This window comes from Gambusia affinis, linkage group LG21 (genome assembly GCF_019740435.1).
Source record: "Gambusia affinis linkage group LG21, SWU_Gaff_1.0, whole genome shotgun sequence".
Taxonomy (NCBI): Eukaryota; Metazoa; Chordata; class Actinopteri; order Cyprinodontiformes; family Poeciliidae; genus Gambusia; species Gambusia affinis.
This window is the reverse complement of record NC_057888.1, coordinates 17932377-17954632: the sequence shown is the minus strand read 5'-3', so window position 1 is coordinate 17954632 and position 22256 is coordinate 17932377. Positions and strand designations below refer to the sequence as shown.

At 43.5% G+C, this 22256-nt stretch overlaps 1 protein-coding gene across 4 annotated transcripts in view; it reads left to right on the top strand.

The window, feature by feature from the left end:
* adarb2 (adenosine deaminase RNA specific B2 (inactive)) overlaps nt 1-22256 on the top strand; it is a 201072-nt gene that overhangs the window by 105693 nt on the left and 73123 nt on the right. For 3 of the 4 annotated variants that reach the window (XM_044104750.1, XM_044104749.1, XM_044104753.1), the window contains exons 2-3: nt 14710-14796; nt 15712-16664. In XM_044104750.1, the coding sequence (XP_043960685.1) occupies nt 14710-14796; nt 15712-16664 (1040 nt within the window). Of the gene's footprint in view, nt 1-13855; nt 13875-14709; nt 14797-15711; nt 16665-22256 lie in introns of those variants that run through there. The other variant, XM_044104752.1, reaches the window with a different exon arrangement.

Here is a 22256-nt window from a genome sequence, read left to right as displayed (position 1 = left end):
AATGAAGCCTCCAGTGCGCCGATTCAAACTTTCACGTCTCGATAATGACCTCACTCTCCTACGCCATTACTCATCATTCATGGAGCCTCGGCAGAGGTGGGAAGCTGCTGCTGCTTTCTCCTGCATGAGACAGAAGGTGATTGGGAGGACTGGGGAGGGCTGGCGGGTTTTGTGCGACTGAAATAAAGTCATTTGGAGTAGTTTGGATTACGAATCCGTCTCAGAATAGCAGCCGTTTTTACCTTCGTGTGGCATTTGCCTGTGGTTTGAAAAGCATATTTTTAGTCTAAACCTTAAACATGGATTGATTTCTGGAGGGCTTGATGATGGATGGGTGGCGAAACAAAATATCAACCCTTGATCTCTCTGTCTGTTGAGGCGTTCACAATCTTCAGTATACTGTAGATGAACAGGAAAGACAGTTTTGTTTTTCCATAAGACTCTTTAACACTAGGACGGTAACTGAAAATTCAGAAAAAATAAAAATAAAAAATTGTGCAGGAATGACGTTCTGTTTTTTTAATCTCACCAAAAAATGCATATTGGTTTCCGAGCCCATTAAAGATGAGTTCACACATAGCCACGTATTGGCAGTTTTTGCTGGTCAAGCGCAAAATGGAGTGTTTCTATCGGAAGGAACGTAAACGAAATGATCTCAAAGTTACAACAATCTAAGGGTTGTGAAAACAATTCCAAGTCCGTTATTCCATCATGAGAAGATTTTTGTCAGTTTTTAGGACAGTCCTCCACCCTTCCCAATGAATTCACCCTCAGGTAAAGCCATGCAACATCCAGAGAGCATAAAGGAGTAAAAAGCTTAATTTCAGACAAACAGAATGCTAAATGTTAGAATTTATGACAGGACTTAAAGACTGAATAATACAGTAGAGTCAGTTATGCTAGCCTGACTTTGACAATCTCAACATGTAGGTGTGCTGTGGAATGTGGTGTTCTTCAGTTCAACTAAAATAAAAGGCGAACCATGCACCTGTTTTCTGACAGACCATCAGCAGCGCAGGAGTTTAAGTTAGCTAATCAAACACAGCTGTCTTCATAATTGCAAAGTGAACATCAAGACAGGAAACATAATTTAACGGACTGAATTTTCTGTTCTTTGTGTGGAAAATGTTTGAGGGTTTTTTGGTGCTGAGTCCTGACAGATGTTAAGTAATCTCTGCCCTGACATCTAGTAGAGCTCTTGTCAGTCAGTTGCTATGGCAAAGGGTTTGTGAAGATTACAAGTGGTCTTGAGTTGTTTTTCTGTGTTGTGGCATGCTGCACTAAGTTAATTGATTTACCGCAGCAGTGCGGCTATGGATCTCAACCAAAAGAGTCCTACTTTTGCCCTCCAGCATTGTGCACTTCCGCAAAATTTCTAGATGTAAACAATAACATGCAATGTGCCTCTCTGATTATTTTTTGCCGCCCTCCCGTCATTGAAAAAAGAACAACCTCTCAAGGGGATTGCCTTTGTGTTATTTGTAACATGTTTTGCCTTCCTATCCTGCCACCCCTGATGATAAGAAGCTTTCCAGACCATATGGCCTTTGACCTCTGGGCACGTTCCCGGTCAGATGGAACTTATTAGTAATCTGCAAGAGAACCGCCTTTGAAACCACAGTATTTGTGTGGATTCTGGGCTTAGTACTTAGAACAGACAGCACCCGAGATTATTTTTTATGATGACACAAGACATACCATCATCCTGTTGGCGCCAAATCAGAGAAACGACAGCAAAACCCTTTTAGCTTGTCTACGAGCGAGCGTTCTGCGGCTCTATTATTCAGTATGTTGGTGACAGTCTGAGAACTAAATATATCTGCTCTTGTTCCCTTTAGCTCTGCTTGACTGTACATTCATTTCAAATGAAATTTTTTTTACCCCTCACTTTCTTTCAAACGAGCTGGTGAACAATGGCAAAGCCTCAAAAAGGAGAAGTTTACTTGGCACCTCTGAATCAAATCAGTTAGCGAAGTGACTGGGTGTATATTACAAAGATCTGTCAGCTTTTGGGGTTTTTTTCCCCTTGGTTTGAGTTTCTTCTCTGGTTGTGTTAGAACTGATCATAACAAAAGTACTTAACAGATAGATTAACTGTTTAATGTGAAAAATAATAACGTTCTCAAGCCTTTTCCGCGGCGGATGGAGACTTTAGGGACCTGGATTGCACAACCGCAGGAAAAGATATATCAGAATCTTGTTTGCTCTTCACATTAAGTCAATTCTGATATTTTCATTTCCAAGACACTGAGAGCACAGCAATCCCCCCAAACCCCCCATCCTTTCTACAGGCAGTATTATCACAGCATCAACATTTACCGCAACATTAGTGTCACTCTTAAGTAGCCGAGGAAAGTGCTTGTCGTCCGATAAAAGTGCTTTTCTTCCCTCCATGAAAATAAATTTATGTACAAGCACAGAGCCATTTTCATTTCACTCCGAAGACTCTTTTTTTTTAGTCCCCTGTCAGTCTTGTTTTATATTTCATGTAAATTCCGGGCAGCCAATGTTAGCTTTTTTTTTTATTGAACTAAAAAACATGGTTTTATTTTGTTTTTTTCCAGCACATACATACTACACATAAAATGTGTCTAAACGTCAAAAACTTCTTTTTAGCAAAATTGGTCAACATCAAATAATGATGTTTTCACAGTACAGCGTACCATTAAAAAAGCCACTTTCAGTTTTATTTGTTTTTTGTTTTTTTTTTGTTACTTGTGGATGTTTAGAATTGTCAAACACATTTGAATTTCAGACAAAGAAATCCTGAGTTATTACACTCCAATTTGATCCTGTACTAAATCCTGAATTAAACGGCTTTGAGTTCAGTTTTGCAAGACATAAAGAGAAACTTTAAGTCGTGTTTTGACAACATGAAGTAGAGGCTGAAACATCTCAAGAAGATCAGGTCAAGAAGTAACACACCTTGACCTGATCAAAGGGAATTTTGTCCTTGTGGTAAAAACCTGTGTAGAAGGTTAGAGCTGTATGTTGGGGGATGTCAAAAATGGTAATTTACTGTCTGGAGGTCTATAAAAGAGGCTGCATCTACCGATCAACAGGAATTCATCTATGATTTGGCCAAGGTTCTCCATGATTTGTTTGTTATACAAGGTTGATTTTGAAATAAAACCCTTCTTCCCTGTTTAAAAGGCCATTCTGCCAAATACTAGGAAAGGTCGATTTTTGGCCTTAAGGACGTTGACGTAAAATTGTAAATGAGTTAAGACTAAGGATATTTAGTCTGATTTAACCCTTCCAGACCGAACGTAGCAGCGACGATCCAGCCAAATTTGCAGTACCGTAATTCTGCCACACTTTGCGCTATCTGACAAATTCCAACGGTTTGTTAAAGGGGAGACGTTGCACTTTACAGCCAATATCAGGTTATTACGGTAGTTTCACCCCCACTGTAGCAGGGAGTGAAATTAATCTGAGGGGCCACTCTATTAATAGACGGTAAAGTGCAAAAATAACTCTGTCGCTATCAAAAGTTCCGGTTGTTGTGGATAAATGGGCAAATATATTTAATCACAGGGCATTTAAAGAACTGCGTACAATTAAGATAAGCAAAAATATCCAGGTAGAGATTTGAAACTTGAAACCTAGGGTTAATGTCAGTTTCCAATTCGCTTTGATAAATTAGGCTGATCATAACAGTAGCGCTGCTGCTGCATCAACAGAAATCAGAAACAATTTTCATTTCATCCCATATCATAGAATTGGACTATAAATCTGACTCATTAGCTGCACAGACAGTCTGTTTTTTTTATATCTTGTTCTTAATACACAAGTAGATAATCTTTCCTTCTCTCCTGGGAAACTGCGGGTTCAAAAGTTGCTTTGTTAGGAATTTACACACTCCACATTCCCTTTCCTCTCTCTCTCTCTCTTTCTCTCTCCCCACCCAGTCAGACGACTCGTGTGCTTGACTCCCAAAACTTCTGACTAGCCATGTTCTTCAAACATCATGCCGCAACCAAAGCATGGCAGGAAGACAGATAGTCCCTTCAATGTATAGTGACAAACAAATTAGTGCAAAGATGCCGCTCGCTGCATACCAGATGTGTCGGGCTCTGTGGCACGGAACAGCCGATGAAAAACTGCCCGCGTCCCATCTGTGCCGTGCAGCCAGCGTCGGTGCAGCAATTTGCGTTGAACAAAGTAGTGCAAACAGTCCACCTGATTATATGTGTCATGATGTGAGGTGTGCGACGCTGGTGGAGGAGAGCACACAGGAGTTTTATTTGATTAGGGGTGTCGTTTAACTGGGACGGAAAAGATAAATGAGAGAAATACTGTTCCCCCTCTTGGTATCACATTTTCAAAACGCTTTGTGGTGTTTTTTGCCAGGCAAGGTGTGTTCACCAATCGGAAACGCCATGATATGCACCATGAAATCATCCGATTTCAGTCTCCAGTAAATCTCTTGGTGCATCTTTTGGACATAGAAATTTTCCCCTAGAAAACAGTAAAATATCCCAAAACGTGCACTAGAGTAAGAGTAGCTCTACTTCAATATATATTTTACTCAAGTAAAAAGAAAAAGTATTCATCCAAGAAAACACTCGAGTAAGAATAAAAAAATGGGACTGTGTAACTGATCAAAAATATCAATTATTTGATATTTAAAAGGGCATTATTATGTATTTTCCAGGCACATGGTGAAATTTTATAGCCAAATCAAGTAACTATGTTACTTTCAGTTGTTATGAAAATGCTATCTATGTCAGGTATGACTTTAAAAAAAATTCACTTCATTATTTAACACCTGGAAATTGGGCCTCTGTCGCTTTAAGAAGCTCCTGCTCTTTCTGAAACTCCACCTACAGGAAGCCATCATAGCATCGGTCTTCTAATAACTCTTTAACAACATTTTTACCGGCCTTACACTGAGAAGTAGCTCTGACTTATTAGCTGCACAGTCTGCTTTTTGAGAAGTAGTATTACATCTGCTGTAATGAGCTCAGCAGATGTTCCACCGGGTGTTTGCTAATTGCTCCCGGCTAGTCTGAAGGAGCAGATTGGTGGAGACATCGGGGAGGGCTGTTCTGCGAGGTCGACCAAAGAATCAAAGGCGGAACGAGGCTCACCCAGGCGTTTTGAGCAGGTGAACGGTTGCCACGGGAGATTAAAGGATTTCTCAAACATACATAAAAGAATCAAGGCAACACTCCATGTATGTGTTTGATAAGCAACTTTTGGTAAAACTCAAAAAGTCGATTTTACAAAATACCGTCCCTTTAAGGCTACAAATACATCCCTAGCAGGGGTATCAACCAGCATGGATTTTGCTGTAGGTTACAATATGAAGCATTTGTTTTCTTTGAGACTCTTTCCGGTGGTTGTACTCCTCTTGAGTGTTTTCCCTTTAGCTGAAACTGCAAGGTCTCCTGCACTGAAACGGCTCACATCTAACCTCAAATCTACCGACTGACTCCCACATGCTCTGAGATCGGAGACCACATGCAGGGAGCGGGGGGGTGGGGGCGCATCCCCATCTGAACACCGGGTCAGGTCGCTCATCCGCCTATTGCTGAGGCAGCCAGCAAAGCGGAACATCACTCACACCCCTCCCCACTCTTTTACCTGCGACTCGGCAGTGGGAAGTGATCTGCGCGCAAATCCGTTGAAAGTCGAGAGCCAAGGCCTCGCAAGGCAAACCCGAGCGTTTGAAATTCAAGCAGATGACAGCGCCACGCTCGATGACATAAACAGGGATAACCGTGGGAGGGGAGAGGAGCTTCGGCGGCGGCGCTGCCGAGACGCTTCCTGACCTGCTTAGTGTCATTACGCCGCAGACTTATCTCACTCGCTCTGCCTTGTAAATACACTCGAGTGCTTGTTATCAAACGAGCAGCGCGACAAACCTCATCCAGGTTCGAGTCTTCGGCTTCCTCGGCGTGCTTGTAAATGAGTCATTCTCATGGGTGACAACCAGCATTAATATTCTGTTGAGCAGGGGAGCGGGTGCACATTAAATCCTCTTGTTATCAGGCTGCCATCAAGGGCTGCACACAAGTTAGTTTTTTTTTTTTTGTTGTTTCTTTTTTCCGGGGGTTATGACTGGGGAGGGAATCAGGCCTGTTTGCTTTTTATTGCCGGAAGGTATAGAGCAGAAGAAGGAATAGAGAGCATCTCGGTTTGCCTTTTTCTGCTCCTGCTCAAGCAGACACGCCAATGGGGGGAAGTTAGTCTTTTGAGTCCGATGGCTCTGTGTTGCAGGCGTTTGGAGCACCCCGAGGTGCCATTGTTCAGTCGTTGCTGTTCTGGTGCTAAAAGCTTTTGGAGTCAAGCTCAATGGCATTCACAAGTAGAAGACTTCTTTTGCGGAATGCCCGTCGGAAAAAAAAAGTGCCTTTTTTTTTTTTTTCTTCGTTCCTACAAGAAAAAAAAAACATTTTTATATGGCTCTTGCCTGGGATGTGGCACAAAAAGGCTTTTATCTGGGCTGCGCTCTCGAGCCTAGCTAGTGCCTGCATTGTGGCTGTAAGTGCGGCTCTCTGAGGTGAGTGCTCACAGAGATGTGAGGGGTGTTAGGCGGAGGTGCGGATGGAGAGACCCCGAGCCTCGGTTTGATCGTAGGGGCGAGAGAGGCGGCCGTCATGCATGCTGAGCGCGTCCCCGTGGCGACGCGCCGGCTCCTCGCCTCAGCAGCTGGAGAGGGTTCCTCTGAGACTCGCTGTCAGAGTGGTGGTGGGAAGCTGAGAGAAAAAGTGGTTTCAATTTCTTCCCTGAGCTACTGTATGATTAAGCGAATCACTGTCCGGTTTCTGTGTCCATCCTTCAGTGGAATTCGGTGCTGTAGTCTGTGGACATTGCAGTGGCACTTTTGGTGGAGTGGCCCCTCCTGCCACTGGTACCTGTACACGCAGACATGCCTGGTTGGATCCTGTCTGTTTTTTTTCTGCACAGTTGAACATTAGGACTGGTGAGAGCAAGAAATACAAAAAGCATCCAGGTCAAAATCTCTCTGCTTACAGTGGGGTAAATAAGTATTTAACATTTGTTCACTGCATTTCCAATGACCATATAGTTGTACAAATTGAGATTATGAAAATAAATTTGCCTAATGAAAGAACGCCATTTTCAAAAAAAACTTGGTTTTTGCATTTTTTGGGGCGATATTGAAACTGGAATACTTTTTTTTTCTCGCGTTACACAAGACACATGACCAACAACCCGATGTTGCCACTGGCGCAAACCACGAAGACGACAACAGGAAGTAGTTGGAGGATCATGGCTACAGGATTTTTATTAATTGAACACACTTATTCACATGTGACTTTAGTTGCATTTCTTATTAAATGGGGACACCATAATTGCAAACATTTTGGGCGGTTTTAACATTAGCTGAATGTTGACAAAGTTTTACACACATTTATAATTGATACACACAAGCTGAAGGAAAGTTACTGAAATCTTTATGTATTTTAAACAGAATTTGCTAACTGCTAGCTACAATCGGATAGCAGTGATATTAGCTGAACTAGCCACAGCTAGTTTATTTTCTTTTTTAAGGTATCACACAGCAGCTTTTTTATATAATAGATAAGAGAAGAGTAATCAAGATCCTGTTTACAAACGTATTTCTATACCTCGGAATATGTAGCGGATCGATTATCGGTAAGTGAAAAGAACCTAATTTCACTCGTAGCTTTTTCCGAGTGAGACTTTATGAAAAACTATGTGGAAGATTATTTTTTATGCATTTTCTTGAATGAATGGTTCATATTTCTCATTCTGCTCTCGATCTTCTCTAGTTGATCCTCTTTTTAGTCCCTATTGGTTTGTTTTTGGATATTTTCTTTTTTAAGCTCAACTTCCACATGCAGACTAAAACATCTGACTAAAAATGAGGAGAAAGACATTCTCTGGCTCAGATACTCTGACACCGGCTCTGACAGGTAGGTAATACTTGCATCCTGCAGAGAAAGCCAGCATCCTGTCTGTAACACTCACCAGGTGGTCTGTGTGAGCAGATTTCTTCAGCTGACAGTTTTTAGTCTGCAGGAAATATCTACAGACCACAGAGACCGTTAAAAAATGTTCTGAAGGAAATAAATCACTGCTGCAGGAGAATTTTCTTTTTAATTCCTCAGAAAGTTTAAATTAGAAATTCACAGAGCTGCAGACTTTTAAAAAATAAAGGTGCTTTTAGTATCTCGCATACATTTATCATAACCTGGAATGTTTCAGCCTTAACCTGGAATGAGTAATTTTGAAATTTAAGTAGCGAGCACATTGACACCTTCAAGTTTATCCTCTACTAGCTTGATGGACAGGCAGACAAATGGACACAGACTTGAAACTACAAAACAACAGCTGCAACTCTATCACCTTTAAAAAAGAATCAAAATTTGTAACAGTTTTTGTCCCAGCAAAGCTTTTTTAAATGTTAAACTACAAAGGAGATGCTAGTTTTAGGAATATTAGCCAACCGCAGAGTACGGCTAACACAGTGTTAGCAAAGTTTTCTTGTCGCGTTAGTCGCTATTTCTATCAGGTACCCAAAATGATGCCACACAAACATTAAACAATTTATAAGAGACTCCTTCAATACTAATCAAACAAGGTTATACTGACTGCAGCAGGATAGTAGTTGACAAGCCCCATCATATGTAGTGGTGCTAGCATCGTTCAAGGAAAGCTAGTTCACCCAAATTCTACCAGTTTTGTTTATTTGTTGCATAAAATATATGACACCAAGAGTATTTGGGAATATTTTTGGTGTCAGAATGTTTTACTAGCCAACGTAGCTGTGCTGCTTAATGGTAGTTTGATCCCTAAACAATCTTGGACCCGCACAGTTTGGTACCTTGTAGTATAGTTTAAGTGCCCAGTAGGTAACTAACAGGATGTAATTGTTGCATGCGCAGGCTTTCAAACTCCGGTTTAGATGTCATTGTATTCAAACAAAGGTTTGCAAGGACCCTTAGCCCAATACGTATTATTATGTGGAGGTTATTTTTTATCACATAAGAGAATTGGCAGGAATCAGGTTTTAAGTGGGATGTGGGGGAGAAGAGGGTGAAAAAAAACAAAAAAAACGCTGTCTCTCATTTACTGGCTCAGTAGCTTTCAGTCTCAGAAAGACACTGAGTGGAAAGTGAGATGGGCAGGTGTTAAACGGAGACAGAGCGAGTGAGTCTGTGATTTCCCCCGGCGCCTGTTTCAATAGTGTCTCCTGTCGCTCATCTGACCCATTCGTTATGCTGAGCCATGGGGAAATCTGATTGGGCTCATTACCCTCTGCTCAGAGGAGGTGCAAGGAGAGAAGGAGCCTGCTCTCTGCGGCTCATTGTGAATGGACGCCACGGCCGCTCCTGACGCTATCAGGAGTTCACGGCCATCTGCCGAGGTTCTCCCGTATCTCGGCCCGCCTTGTCCTCCGTCTCAGCCTCTGTGCCGCGGAAACAAATGAGGACCGTCTCCTCTCACCGTGCCTTGGCGCGGTTTGCGGTGGCGGGGAGGTCGGCCATGGTGAGCCGAGGCTATCGGCATGAATTGACTCCCATCATTCAGGCCTGCTGCTGAACGAGAAGGAATGGCTGATGCGTACCGTGAAGGACGTGCAGAGTAACGGTGGAGGGAGGAGGGACATAAGCAGAGGTGATTGGTGGGATGTTTGCTGAACTTCATAGCAGGCTGGATTTTCTTTTTTCCAACTTGACTTTGAAGTCATGCTTACATGGAGAGGATTTCACCTCAGCTTGACCGCATCTCAAGAAGGGACAATATTTCCAACAGTTCTTTTTTTCTATTAGACGCTCTCTGCTTTCACTCATCAAGAGATATTTAGTAAAGATAAAGCTTTTACATGCCATCAGTTGGGACTCTGAACTGACTGATTTTAATTTGGAACGGCATGGGATGAAGGACTGCTTACATAGTTATTTTCTTGGCTTTCTATGCCTGTTTGGCCCTCTGCTTTCCTTAATAATATATGGACAGAGTTGTGTTGAATTCTTTACTTGTGTAGTTTGCTTGGGTTGCTAACATGCATTGGGAATGTCGTGCCGTTAGCCTGGTAAGGGATATATTTAGTGACAAAAACAATGACGTGTACAAGGACTTTTCAAGTAAACGTGAACTCCAAGGAATGCTTCAACCCAACATGAAACTCCAAGTGGAGTTAAGCTAATATTGGTACTCTTTGTTAGTCCAATGTAATGATACCAGGTGTTTTACCATTGGCATCTCTTTACTGATACATCATGCTCCAACTAAGATGCTACAAATATCCTACATGACTCTGGAAAAGCCCACTTTACTTCAAAAAACTTGCCTGGAATGCAACTTGGACGTCTTTGAGACGGGAGCGCACTCAGTCAGCCCGCTTTACGAACCTCCACAAACGCCCTGGTAGCATTTCCACCGTGGCCTCTTATTTTCTCCCCCATCTACGTCCGCGCAACATCAGAGCTCTTGAAAACATCACGACATTTCGTACTCAATGGCTACTTCCTGAGGCGTTTGACGTGAACTGTGCTCCATTGAAAGCGGAGAAAAAGGGAGCGTCTCATACGGTTGCATGAAATCACGCAGTCCTGAGGAGAGGAGACAAAACCTCTGTTCCGACTGTGAATGCGAGAATGAAAGTCCTTTGAATGGAGTATTAAAAGGGTCTGTTAAAGCTTTCATACAGCTCAGTGATGTGGCCAGCATATCATCAAGCAATGAGGATGTGCATTGAATCTCATTCCTCTTTATTACATTGTGTTCCTGTGTGATGATAGTTCATCAGTCAGCGCCGCTGGCTGTTCGGCGTAGATACGGTTCAAAATTTCATGACGCCATGAATGATTTGTCATTAAACTTCTGCACAGAGCGCTACCCACTAGCGACCTGTTCTCCACTCTGTACTGGCACGCCGAGCTACGAGGACCTGTTGGTGTCTCAGTACATAGTGAATACTAATGAGGTCGTGTATTTCCTCTAAAATATCCAGAAGCACATAGCCTGTGCTTAGCTGAACTGCTCAGACCAAAACACGTTAGTAGGCCTGTCAAGACAAACAATAAATCAATTAATCACATGATAAATTAAAACAAGATCAATAACTGAATGCTTTTCTCATGTCTCTGTGTATTCTTATTCTGCTTAGCAATACAGAACATTACCTTAGATCAGTGTTTCTCAATTCTGGTCCTCATGCCCCCCTGCCCTGCATGTTTTAGGTGTTTCCCTTCTGCCACACACCTGGATTGAATATGTGGGTGATTAACAGGCTCCTGCGGCACTTGATGGTCATGCAATCATTTGAATCAGCTGCTCTGGAGTAGAGGTACATCTAAAACATGCAGAGAAGCACTGCCTTAGAGCAAGATTTAGATCTACTTTATAGAAACAAACATGGAGAACCAACACCTAATTTATGCATTTTTTTCTTTTTGCTCTGTCCTTTGGTTTATTGTTTTGTTTTTATTTCCTTCTAATTCATGTAAGACACTTTTTATGTAGCACTTCCTGTTGCTAAAAATGTGCTACACAAATAAAATTACCCTACCTTATTTCTACCAAAAAATGGATGACAGAAGTCTTCAGTCTGGTGCTTTGGTCACAGAGACTTCATAATTAATCCAGTTTATTTGTCGTTTCTGTTTTGTTGATTTATTTTGGATATTTAAAATGTCTTCCAGTTCCGGTTTTAAAGGTTCATTAGAATTTGAGAATGCGTTCTTGCGTTATAATTCCATTGTCATTATATTAATTGAAAATGGTCTCAAAACAGCAATAATATCATTTATCGCGATAACTTCTCTGATGTTGTGCGGATTTATTGTCAGGAAAAATTTGTTATTGTGTGACAGGCGCATCTCTAACCGTAAGCTAAGGCTTTGCATACTTATGTAAATGGTTTACTATTTTTAACACATCTGCCAAAAATCTTTAAAACTGTTTTCCACATTGTACTAATGGAGTGTTTTTGTGTAGAATTTTGAGGGACTAGATTAATTTAATACATTTTAATATAAGAGGCATACTTATCCTAAAATATGCCTCTTAGGCATACTTTAGGCATACTTGATTTGTATGTGCAAGTACATACAAATCACTGCATGTACTTGCACAGTATGTCTCAGACATCAAGAAATGTGTTGTCAATTTTAACTAAAAAACAAAACAAAGAAAAAGCAAATAGAAAATCACATCTAGCTGCATTCTCTGCCTCGCCTGACGTTTGTGTTCCACGTGTTCGCCTGTAAAACAGAGTAGGATGTTGATTTGGCTTATACCCTCAATTACTAAAATATGCAGCAGTGGCCTCTCACAGTAATAACCTAACTATACAATGTAGCTCCGATTGTGTGAAGCTGTTGTGTCTGATTGCCAGCTAAGCGCTTTAGCTTGGCAGAAGCCGTTAAACGGTACGCTTGGACTGCTCTGCGGCGCGGGATTACCAAATCTACAGTTGATTTCAGTGTTTTCGGGCTACACTGGGAAAGCTCAGCCGTCCTCTGTGTTAATTGCCTCAGAGTGCGCTCTAATTTCATGGTTCATGTGAACTACTGTCTTTGCTGTCAAAACGCACATGGATAGACTTTGTGTCGGCTACAACCAACCCTGTATAAATCCTTAAATATGACAGAGTAGTACGTCACATTTCATTCTTTTTCTTCTTTTTTTTTCTAAAAATGAGCCTTTAGAGGCTTTAGAAACAATACAGATCAGTTTGGAAATGGCCTCTGTGATGCCAAGGGAGTCATTAAGGGCCAAATTGCCGCTTGTGTTGAGCTGTAGTCCATAATTAGGTCAGAATGCAAGTGCTCGTATTGTGATGTTGGCCCACAAGGACTTGCCAGTGTTTGGAGTGTAACCATGTGTGTCACAGTGACTCATTGAGTCCCTCTAGTGCTGCTGCTCTGCTAATAGAAGAGGCCTCGTTCACAACCTCACGCTCTTATCAGAACAAGTTTACAGCCCCTGTAATGTGAGGCCCCCAATTTACGCAGCGTTTAGCCGTTTTGAACTCTCGCCCTCGTGAGTCTTGGCTCTTGGAAAGTCGGGCGGAGGAGTTAAAGGGCGGCTGGGGGTGTGTGCTAAAAGCTTCGAGAGTATAACGACACCTGGCTCCAACTCTGTAAACTCATTCTGGCTCTTTTTCAACATCCCACTTCATCACCTTGCTGTACAAGTCCATCTCAATCCCCCCCACCCCCACCCTCCTTCTCCTCCTCCTCTTCCTCTTCCTCGCCTTTCTCTTTTATTGATCATCAGCTGGCATTGGGAGGAGAGAGGAGGTTTAATTAAGGAGCCAGACTGGTCTGTCAATTTTACTCAGCGCTGCGTGGAGCGCACCAGACCAAGCGATGGTCCTAATAGGGCTTCACACTGTAAACAACACGCACACCTGGACAGCGCGGGGCCTCGAGGGGGAAACAAGACAAGAGGGGCTGTTGACAAGCCGGTTCTGAGGAGAAAAAGTTCAGCTCCTTTCTTTTTTTCCTTTTTTTTTTTGTTCGGGCACAATGTGAGAACACGAGTTTAAGTCTGTGTTACTTCCACAAAATGTTGAATCGATTTGCAGAAAGATTCAGAGCTGGTGTGCAAAACTTTAATCGTGTTGCAAAAAAAAAATTCTGAATCAGTTAAAGTTTCTGAAGACCTATAAAGATGCAGTATGCACCTCCTGTTATAAATGGGTTTTTTTTTTACATTAGTTAGCTAAAATTACCATCATGTTGACAGTATAAGACAGATCATCTGTGAAAAAAATGAGCTCTCCACAGAAATACACCACTCAGTCAGAAACAACCAATCAGAGCCAGGAGGCGGGTTTTAGTGCTGTCAGTCACACTTCTTCTCAGCCTCTCCCATTTGCTCTTTGCTAGGGTACAGCTGGTTCACCACAACATACCCTGCTACCAATGGTAAGGCTAGTTAGCATAGCCACCAATAACAACATATTTAAGGTTTTCCTGTAATTGTAATTTAGCACATTCAGCAATTAGCACATTAAGCAGAATACCGAATATTTATTGATTGACAGCACTAAGAACTTCCTCCTGGCTCTGATTGGATGTTTTTGACCAGGAGAGGTGAGCTTTTGCAGCATGTTTAGCAGCACTGGAAGGAAGGTGGTGGAGCTCATTTTTAGTTTTCCTGTTAGTTAGCTCACTTATCGGTTGACCCCTGTAAATAGCACAGGACAACCCAGGAACCACTTCCTGTTATTCCATCAAAATAAGAGTCTGAAATCTTGCCAAGCTAATAGCATTGACCTTCATATCAGCTAATCCTGCTATCAGAATAAACATACTTTACCAGGTTAAATCAGCTACTTTAAAGAGGAGCTCCATTTATATTGTGGATAATATCTCTACTGCGTTTTGTATGACGGTTTCTGTTTATAATGCACAATGATTAAATGTCAAGACCAAGTGTGTCTGTCTTTTGCACAACAAGCCTTACAAAATGCAAAAAAAAGAAAAAAGTAGCAGCATCTTTGGAGGAAATTAAAATGCAGGGTATTTCTATTAATAGAGCAAACGGTTTGTATTTGGCTCTGATTTCAGCGTTACCTTCCAGTGTAGGTTTAACGGGGGACGGCCTCTGGAGCGCACCCCTCCTCCCATGCAGGCGTCATCTCTGCCTCGTTGTCGACTCGGGGCCGACAACGATCCCTGGCTTTAATCGATAAAAACATCAAAACAGCTCTACCCCTACCCTCGTGTTGACTCTGCGTGTCTCTTGTCTCTCCTCCAGAGAAAGTCGGTATGCTGTCGGCATTGATCGCTCCCTTCAAGTACATAAGCCCTGGGACCAGCAGCACGGAGGACGAGGACAGTTTAAGTAAGCCGCTGCACACCTTCTCCGTCTCTCATTGGCAGACCGAGTGTGGAACTGAAATCTGTCACCTGCATAATTAACTATTTTGGGAGGCAGGCGGGAGAAATGAGCTCTTTGATTACAAATGGGTCTTTTAAAAGTGAGCTAATAAATGTTAAATCTGAGTGTTCCCGATGAATAAGTCATCAAATCAGATGCCTCGCCTGCCTGCCTGCACGCTCATCTTGAGCTACAATCTGCCTCACCAGTAAGTGACTCCCATCCCACTGTTGAAATTCCTCTGAACGCCCTGTTTTTGTTCGTTTGCCATCAGAAAGCCAATACACGCCGCCACTTCTCCGTAACGACGGTTGAAGAGCGTATCGCAGCTGTTTCAGGCTTTTGCTCTCGCAGAGGATAGCAGTGTGAAATAAAGCAGGCTCCAAACCCTTTTTTCTTGGAAAGTCTTAGCACTCACACACACCCCCACCTTTTCCTCCCCTCCCCATTACAAATAGGATTGATGCTCTGCGAGGGCCGCGGGGACCAATGTTTCCTTCTCCCCGACTCAGATTCCAAACCAATTTGGAGGCAGATTACAGGATGATTTGGCAGATAACATCACCATTTCAGAGGGATTTGTATTTGGGTTTTAAAATACTTAAATATAACAGAGCCCTGTGGTATGAAGTGGGCTCGGCTGCGGGTGTTGATTGTAGATGTGTTCATTACCATTTCATTGTGTATCAAGTGGCTCAATCTGCCTTGAGAGATTTTCCTTGATTCATTTTTGTTCAGCCAGGATAAATGAGAGTGTTCCAAGGTAATGATTGCTTTCTTTTCATATAGTTTTTTTTTTTTTCTTCAGTATTTTCCATCTCTTCCTTTAAAATGGTTTCTGTTTTGTTTTGTTTTTTCTTCTTCCGGTTGGCACTGCAGGCACGAGCAGCGCGGAGGTGAAGGAAAACCGCAACGTCGGGAACTTGGAGGAGCTCTCCATCGGCTCCGGAGAATGCCAGTCGCTTTTCTGCTCGGAGTCGTCGAGAGGGGCCGGCTCTGGCCTGAAGAGGAAACGGCCACTGGAGGAAGACAACAACGGGCGCCTGTGTCAGCTCCGACTCATCTATAAGAAACTCTCCTGGTCTGAGGCTCCAAAGAACGCCTTAGTGCAGCTGAACGAGCTTCGGCCGGGGCTGCAGTACCGCATGGTGTCCCAGACTGGCCCCGTCCACGCTCCCGTCTTCTCCATTGCCGTGGAGGTTAACGGACTTACCTTTGAAGGTACCGGACCCACAAAGAAGAAAGCAAAGATGAGGGCCGCCGAACTGGCTCTCAAATCCTTCGTCCAGTTCCCCAACGCGCCCCAGGCCCACCTGGCCATGGGAAACATCTCCAACCCCTCGGCGGACTTCACGTCCGACCAGGCCGACTTCCCCGAAACGCTCTTTAAGGAGTTTGAGGCGTCGCCGTGCTCTGACGGCCTCGCGCTCTGCGACCCGTCGAGCGAGAGCGATCTGCTGTCGAGCGAGCTGCTGAGGCACGGACGGCTGCTCCGCCACACGTTGGACCTCATGGTGCAGGCCCAGCAGAGGCTCGGAGGGATCGTCCCGGAGCCCGAGGCGCCGAAGAGTCCCGTGGCGTTGCTCAACGAGCTCCGGCCGGGCCTCCGCTACGCCTGTCTGTCGGAACGAGCCGAGGGGAGGCGGCCGCGGAGCTTCGTGATGGCGGTGCGCGTGGACGGGCGGATATTCGAGGGCTGCGGTCGCAGCAAGAAACTTGCCAAGACGCAGGCGGCCCAGTGCGCTCTTCAAGCCCTATTCGACATCAGGACAGCCCCCGAAGGGAGGGCGGGCCTCAAAACCAGCAGGAAGAGTTGTCCTCATTTACCCCAGGTGAGTGAAGTCACGTCCCAAATGCCCGGGTTCCGCTAAGCTTCTTTGGCAAGCCACTCTGTCCTACAGTGACCCGTAATGACCAAAACAGCAGGCATGCGGCAAACTCTCAAACACCTTCCAAAGAGTAATTAAGCTAGAAATGAGATTGAAGCTAGAGATAGCGGACTGGAGGAGGAAATCACCGCAGGACAGATAGAGATATATGAGTGAGCAAGCAGGGATTTGTCTGGTTACAAATTTGTCCTCTTTTCATTGTGTAGGATCAGATATTGAGTAAACAACATCTATTTGTCAGTCTGTTTTAATAGAATAGCATGTAAATGGAGCTAATCATTATCCCAGTGCCTCTGACACACGAGAAATCTCCATAACAACCCAAATGAGATTTTGGGTGTTTTTTTCTTTATTTTGTTTTGCTTTTTTTTCCCGCTGCCGTATGTGTTTGCCGAGCTGTAATTGGGAAGGTTTTGTAATTTTGCAAAATCTCCTGTTTTCTCGTGTGTGGCATCACAGTGTCTACAAACATTAATTCAATTCCGTAGCCCAAAGGAAATCGAAAAGCAAAGAGCAAGTCGACAAACAGACCACTGAGACCAATCCCCTGCTCATTTATATTTAAGTCAAATATTTAAGTAGCAATCAGAGCAAGGAAACTAGAGGATTTTGGGGGGGGGAGAAAACTTGGAAAAATTGAAGAAACAAAAGAGATGGTTCTTGGATTTCCTTGCCCTTTGTTGACAGCAAGTCCAACTTTCTCGTAGCTTCTTGTAGCTGGGAAACCAAATCTCTTGAGGTGTTTAATTCGACAGATTTAATTCTTCTTCATGTGTTTGCACGGACAGGAAATTATCAACCCCGTCCAGTTCGTGCGCATGCTGACAACCGATAGCAACCCTTTTTAAATTCTCCTTTCTGTCTTATTTTATGCAAGGATGTGTAAGCCACCTGCCTCTCAAGGGTCTCGAATTGGAAAATGAAGCTGTTCACATCCAAAGTGTCCTCACCCTTGTGTCTTCCCTCGAAGCCTTTGCTTTCTCTGCGCACCCCCCACCCCCTGCACCCTGCTGAGTGCGTGTTGAATTAGCGTTCTCTTTGAGCCTCGCAGAAATAAACTGGCGAGGGTGTCCTTCCCCAGAGCAAAACATCAACCCAACAGACCTGCACATGTTTGCCTGGGAGAAACTTCTTCTTTTTCCCCCTGACTGCCATGGTGTCTAAAAGGATTTTAAAAGGATTTGCTGCACCCGTTTAGTTCCAGAGAGCAGTCGCTTGTGGAATTTCTTGAAAGTCAAGCGTGCTGTCTGCCAGCCTCCAGAAAACATTTTTGGGGGAGAGGGGGGATTGGGGGGGGGGATGACATACATAATCCATATAATATTTATGCGTGTGTGGACGAACGAGGCGTAGGGGTGGTGGTAGGGGGAGATGTACAATGTCAAAGCAAAGCCGCCCAGTTAACACAGCACACTCGCATGTGAGTCAGTCCTGACGCCAGGCACCGATCGCGCGGATAGCGGCTGACTACCCCGCAGATGCGATGCGGAGTTCGGGGGCGGCTGCCAGATGTAGCCTGGGGGTAGTTCAAACGGTGTGGTGTCATGCCAGCTTCTGCGTGCCAGCTCAGACTGTTCTCTTTCCTCCGAATTCCCCGCAGCGCTACCTGTTGCACAATGAAGCCGTGCTGGTGAAAATGTTCAACACGGCGAACGCTGGCAGGACTTCTCAAGGCGGCAGAAAAGGGTTCTGCCTTAAAAAGCAACAACAATTAAGATGTCAGAAGTCTATGGGAGAGCCGCTCGGTGCCAGTCATACGCCATGAGCTGCACGTGTGAAAATGTGAAAAACAATGTGAAAGCCACAGGCTCCAACCCGATGGTTAAAGTTGTTGACATTTTGTCCAACATTCTGCTGAGAGTTTTGTGTTGCATTAAAGAGGCAGTATTATGAAAAATCAACTTTTGTGATCTTTGCATCATGTTATAATATACCTGAAGCATTGCTTTGACGCTTTCACACATTTGTGAAATTAATTCATCTCCCATGGCAACCATTCAGGTATCCAAAACGCCTCTTTCCATCAAACTTTATTTGTATAGCACATTTCAGCAGCAAGGCATTTCAAAGTGCTTCACATCAAATCAAACACAAAAACACAATGCAACATAGAATCAACGATAAAAACACAACATCAAGTCAGATTCCGTCAATAAATTTGTAATTGATTACGTTTCAAATACAACTCTAAACAAGTGGGTTTTTAGTTGAGATTTAAAGGAAGTCAGTGTTTCAGCTGTTTTACAGTTTTCTGGAAGTTTGTTCCAGATTTTTGGTGCATAGATGCTAAATGCCACTTCTCCTCGTTTGGTTCTGGTTCTGGGGACGCAGAGCAGACCAGAACCAGAACCAGAACCAGAAGACCTGAGAGGTCTGGAAGGTTGATACAACAGCAGCAGATCTTTAATGTATTGTGGTGCTAAACCATTCAGTGGTTTATAAACTAACAGCAGTATTTTAAAGTCTATTCTTTGAGCGACAGGGAGCCAGTGGAGAGACTTTAAAACTGGTGTTATGTGCTCTTTGTGGTCCAGCACCACCTTCAAGGACTAAGCCCCTCCTCAGAGCTGCGACCGTCACACAGAGCAGTTCTCCCCCGCAACTCTTCTACTCAGCTCCTTCAGACTAGCCAGCAGCAATTAGTAAACACCTGCTGGAAATGTTCATCTGCTGAGTTCATTATATAAGCTACTTCTCAGTGCAACACTCATAAAAAAGTAGTTAAAATGTTAAAAGGGGAGCCATATTGAGATGACTTACTGAGGGTGGAGTTTCAGAAAGAGCAAGAGTTTTTAGAGAGTCAGAGGCCCAATTTTAAGGCTTCGAATTACAAAGTTAAATTTCTCTTGAGTCATATTTGACCTATAGAGCATTGTTTAGCTATTAAGTCAGTTACTTGATTGTGCTATAAAATGCCAGTATTTGCCTAGAAAACACTTAATAGTGCCCCTTTAAAAACGGCGGATGCTTATTAATGCTTATGTTTTCAATTAGCCTGATAAGAACTCTTTATTGGCACTTTCCTCCTCACTTCAGGAACCTACATATGACAGGAAGTCAAGCTTAACACATTCATCCTCATTAGTTTGCCAACTTTCTCAGACAAAATCCCATGTCGTATTGGTTAGAAGGAGAATATTGCGGCCATTCAATACCAGTAATGAGGGCGGCATTTCTTCTTAGAGAACAATATTCTAGAGATTTGTCCATACAAAAGGGGCGTTTTCCAGAAGTCTAACATGGACTCAGTTGAACTTGAAGGATTGCAACTAGTATCTGTTCCAACAGTGAAATATTTAGATGCAGCGCAACTGCACAGAGTTTTATTCTCACTTCCTCCTGGTATCACATCCATACTAAAGAGAGGAGCAAGAGGGATTGACGAGACAAGCATACAAGCACGCTAGCAAAAGACTCTGCTGCAGTAATTTCAGGCTATAGTTTCGTCCTCCTACTCTCGTGTCTCTGGGAATTAGCTTTAACAACCGGAGCAGAAGCGAAGCGTTGGACTGCAGTTTGCTTGGCATTAAGGACGTATTTATCTACAAGCGAAGGCTTTTGATTTTCTGGTTTTTCGTTTGACCCTTTTTATGATCTGGGGAAATTAAACCGGGATCAGTTCTGCTGACGAAACCTCACTCGGATGTCAATCCAGTCATTCTCGGACTGAAAATGAACTTATCCACAAATCGGCAGCGGTATCTGAGGTATGGAAGTAAAAAGAAAACAAAGTACTATTACTCTAATCTAGGCCCCCTTTCTCTACTGTACATATACTAAGCTCAGCCTCAAGGGTATGTCAGCTTCTAGACCTGCTTGACTTTATTATTAATCAGTCATTAGTGAGCAGTCCTTCAGTCCAAGCCTCAGCAATAAAGTTAGCAGTAAATGCCTTTGCTTTATTAAAGCCCGCAATGAAGTGAGAAAGCGCTGGAATAATCCTGACACCCATTTTAACAAGTGGAATGATTACCCCACTGTTCGGGCCTTGATTGGCCACTTAATCTCCACTCGCAACTCACAACGCGCCACGGTGTTGCCAAGTCAACGAAGTGTTTGGCCGGCACTGCGACTGTGGGTTGGCAGAGAAGTCAGCAGGTTTGCTTGGTAGAAAAATAGGGACGTCAGTGGCCGGGACGCCGAATTCTGCCACCTTGGACATAGGAAACGTGGTTGCTGGCAGAGCTGAAACGGTACAACTGAGGAAAGACTCCAGATGAGACAATAAGCGTCTCTTTCTGTTAATTCCTCCATCACTAAAGATCAAATGCAGCCTTATGTTTGTCAGTTTCTTTATGGTTAAAATGATGCGATTTGCTTATCTTGAAATGCGAAGCACCAGCTATTGAGAGGGGATACGGAGCGGTCAAGTGGAGTAATTTCCCTGCCTCCGCCACGGCAAATTGAATATGATTTCAGACACGTGAAGGTGACCCCTGTCAGCGGCTGAGCCTCTCGCAGATTGTTTTCTTTGTCTAATCTCTCCCTCCTCTAATCTGTCTCAATATAAACAGCTGTGACAGGCTGATCATTAATTAATATTGCCACAACAAATTAGCGACAGCGATCGCCCGGCCAAGCACCCTGTCTAAGATAGAAATCCACCAGCTTGGGCGAAGGGAGGGGAAGGGAGAGGAGTGGAGGGAGGTGTGAACAACACATTAGAGAGGAGTTGATTAACAGCTTTGGAGACCTTGCAGATAGCGTTGCACCCACAGCATGTGGACAGTGATGGCAACAGATACACAAATAGTGACAGCTTTTTATACGGCCGGGCGTCTCACAGGATCGCCTGTGATTATAATTACAAATGGCGCGGTGCAAATAGGGCGATGAAACATCTGCATCCATCACCATCTGAAGACGCAGACAGAGATGATGGGAAATGGTTTAGGAAGTATAGAGACGTTGCCATGTGATGTCACGCACGCAAGATCCCGCCCCCCGAGACTCCTGCCGGACGGGATACAACCTATTAACATTGGTTTTAGCTGTTAAGTTGTCAAGATTCTATTATAGTTTTTTTTTTTTTTGCCAGAACCAAAGACCGACCTTTATCCATGATGCTGTCTGAAATTAAAATACACACAGTGTGGCCCTGATGACTAATCAGGTGCCACCTCTTGGTAATTGGTTGAACTCTGTGTTTTTAGTGGAATCAAAGAGGAGTCTATAATATGTTTGTATGCCAGATTTTTCAGAGTGTTATTCATGAAATATTGAAAAACCAATTCATTTTCCTTCAGCTTCAAGACATAAAATCTGTATAAAATACATCAACAATTCTGGTTGTAATTTGTCAAAATGTGGGAGAATTTAGGCACAGTAGGTAAGACGTACATCTAATCATGCCACCAGCACTCAGATCAGTTCTGTTTTTTGTAGCCTAAATAATGACCCAAAGTGAGAGTCCGTTGTATGAACCATAAATCAGTTTTCAGAGAGCAGTGGCAGCAGCAGGCCTTGTTTTGTTTTTCAAACTCACCCTGAGCTCTGACCTCCGCAAACGACGACCAAGATGGGAAATCCTGGCGC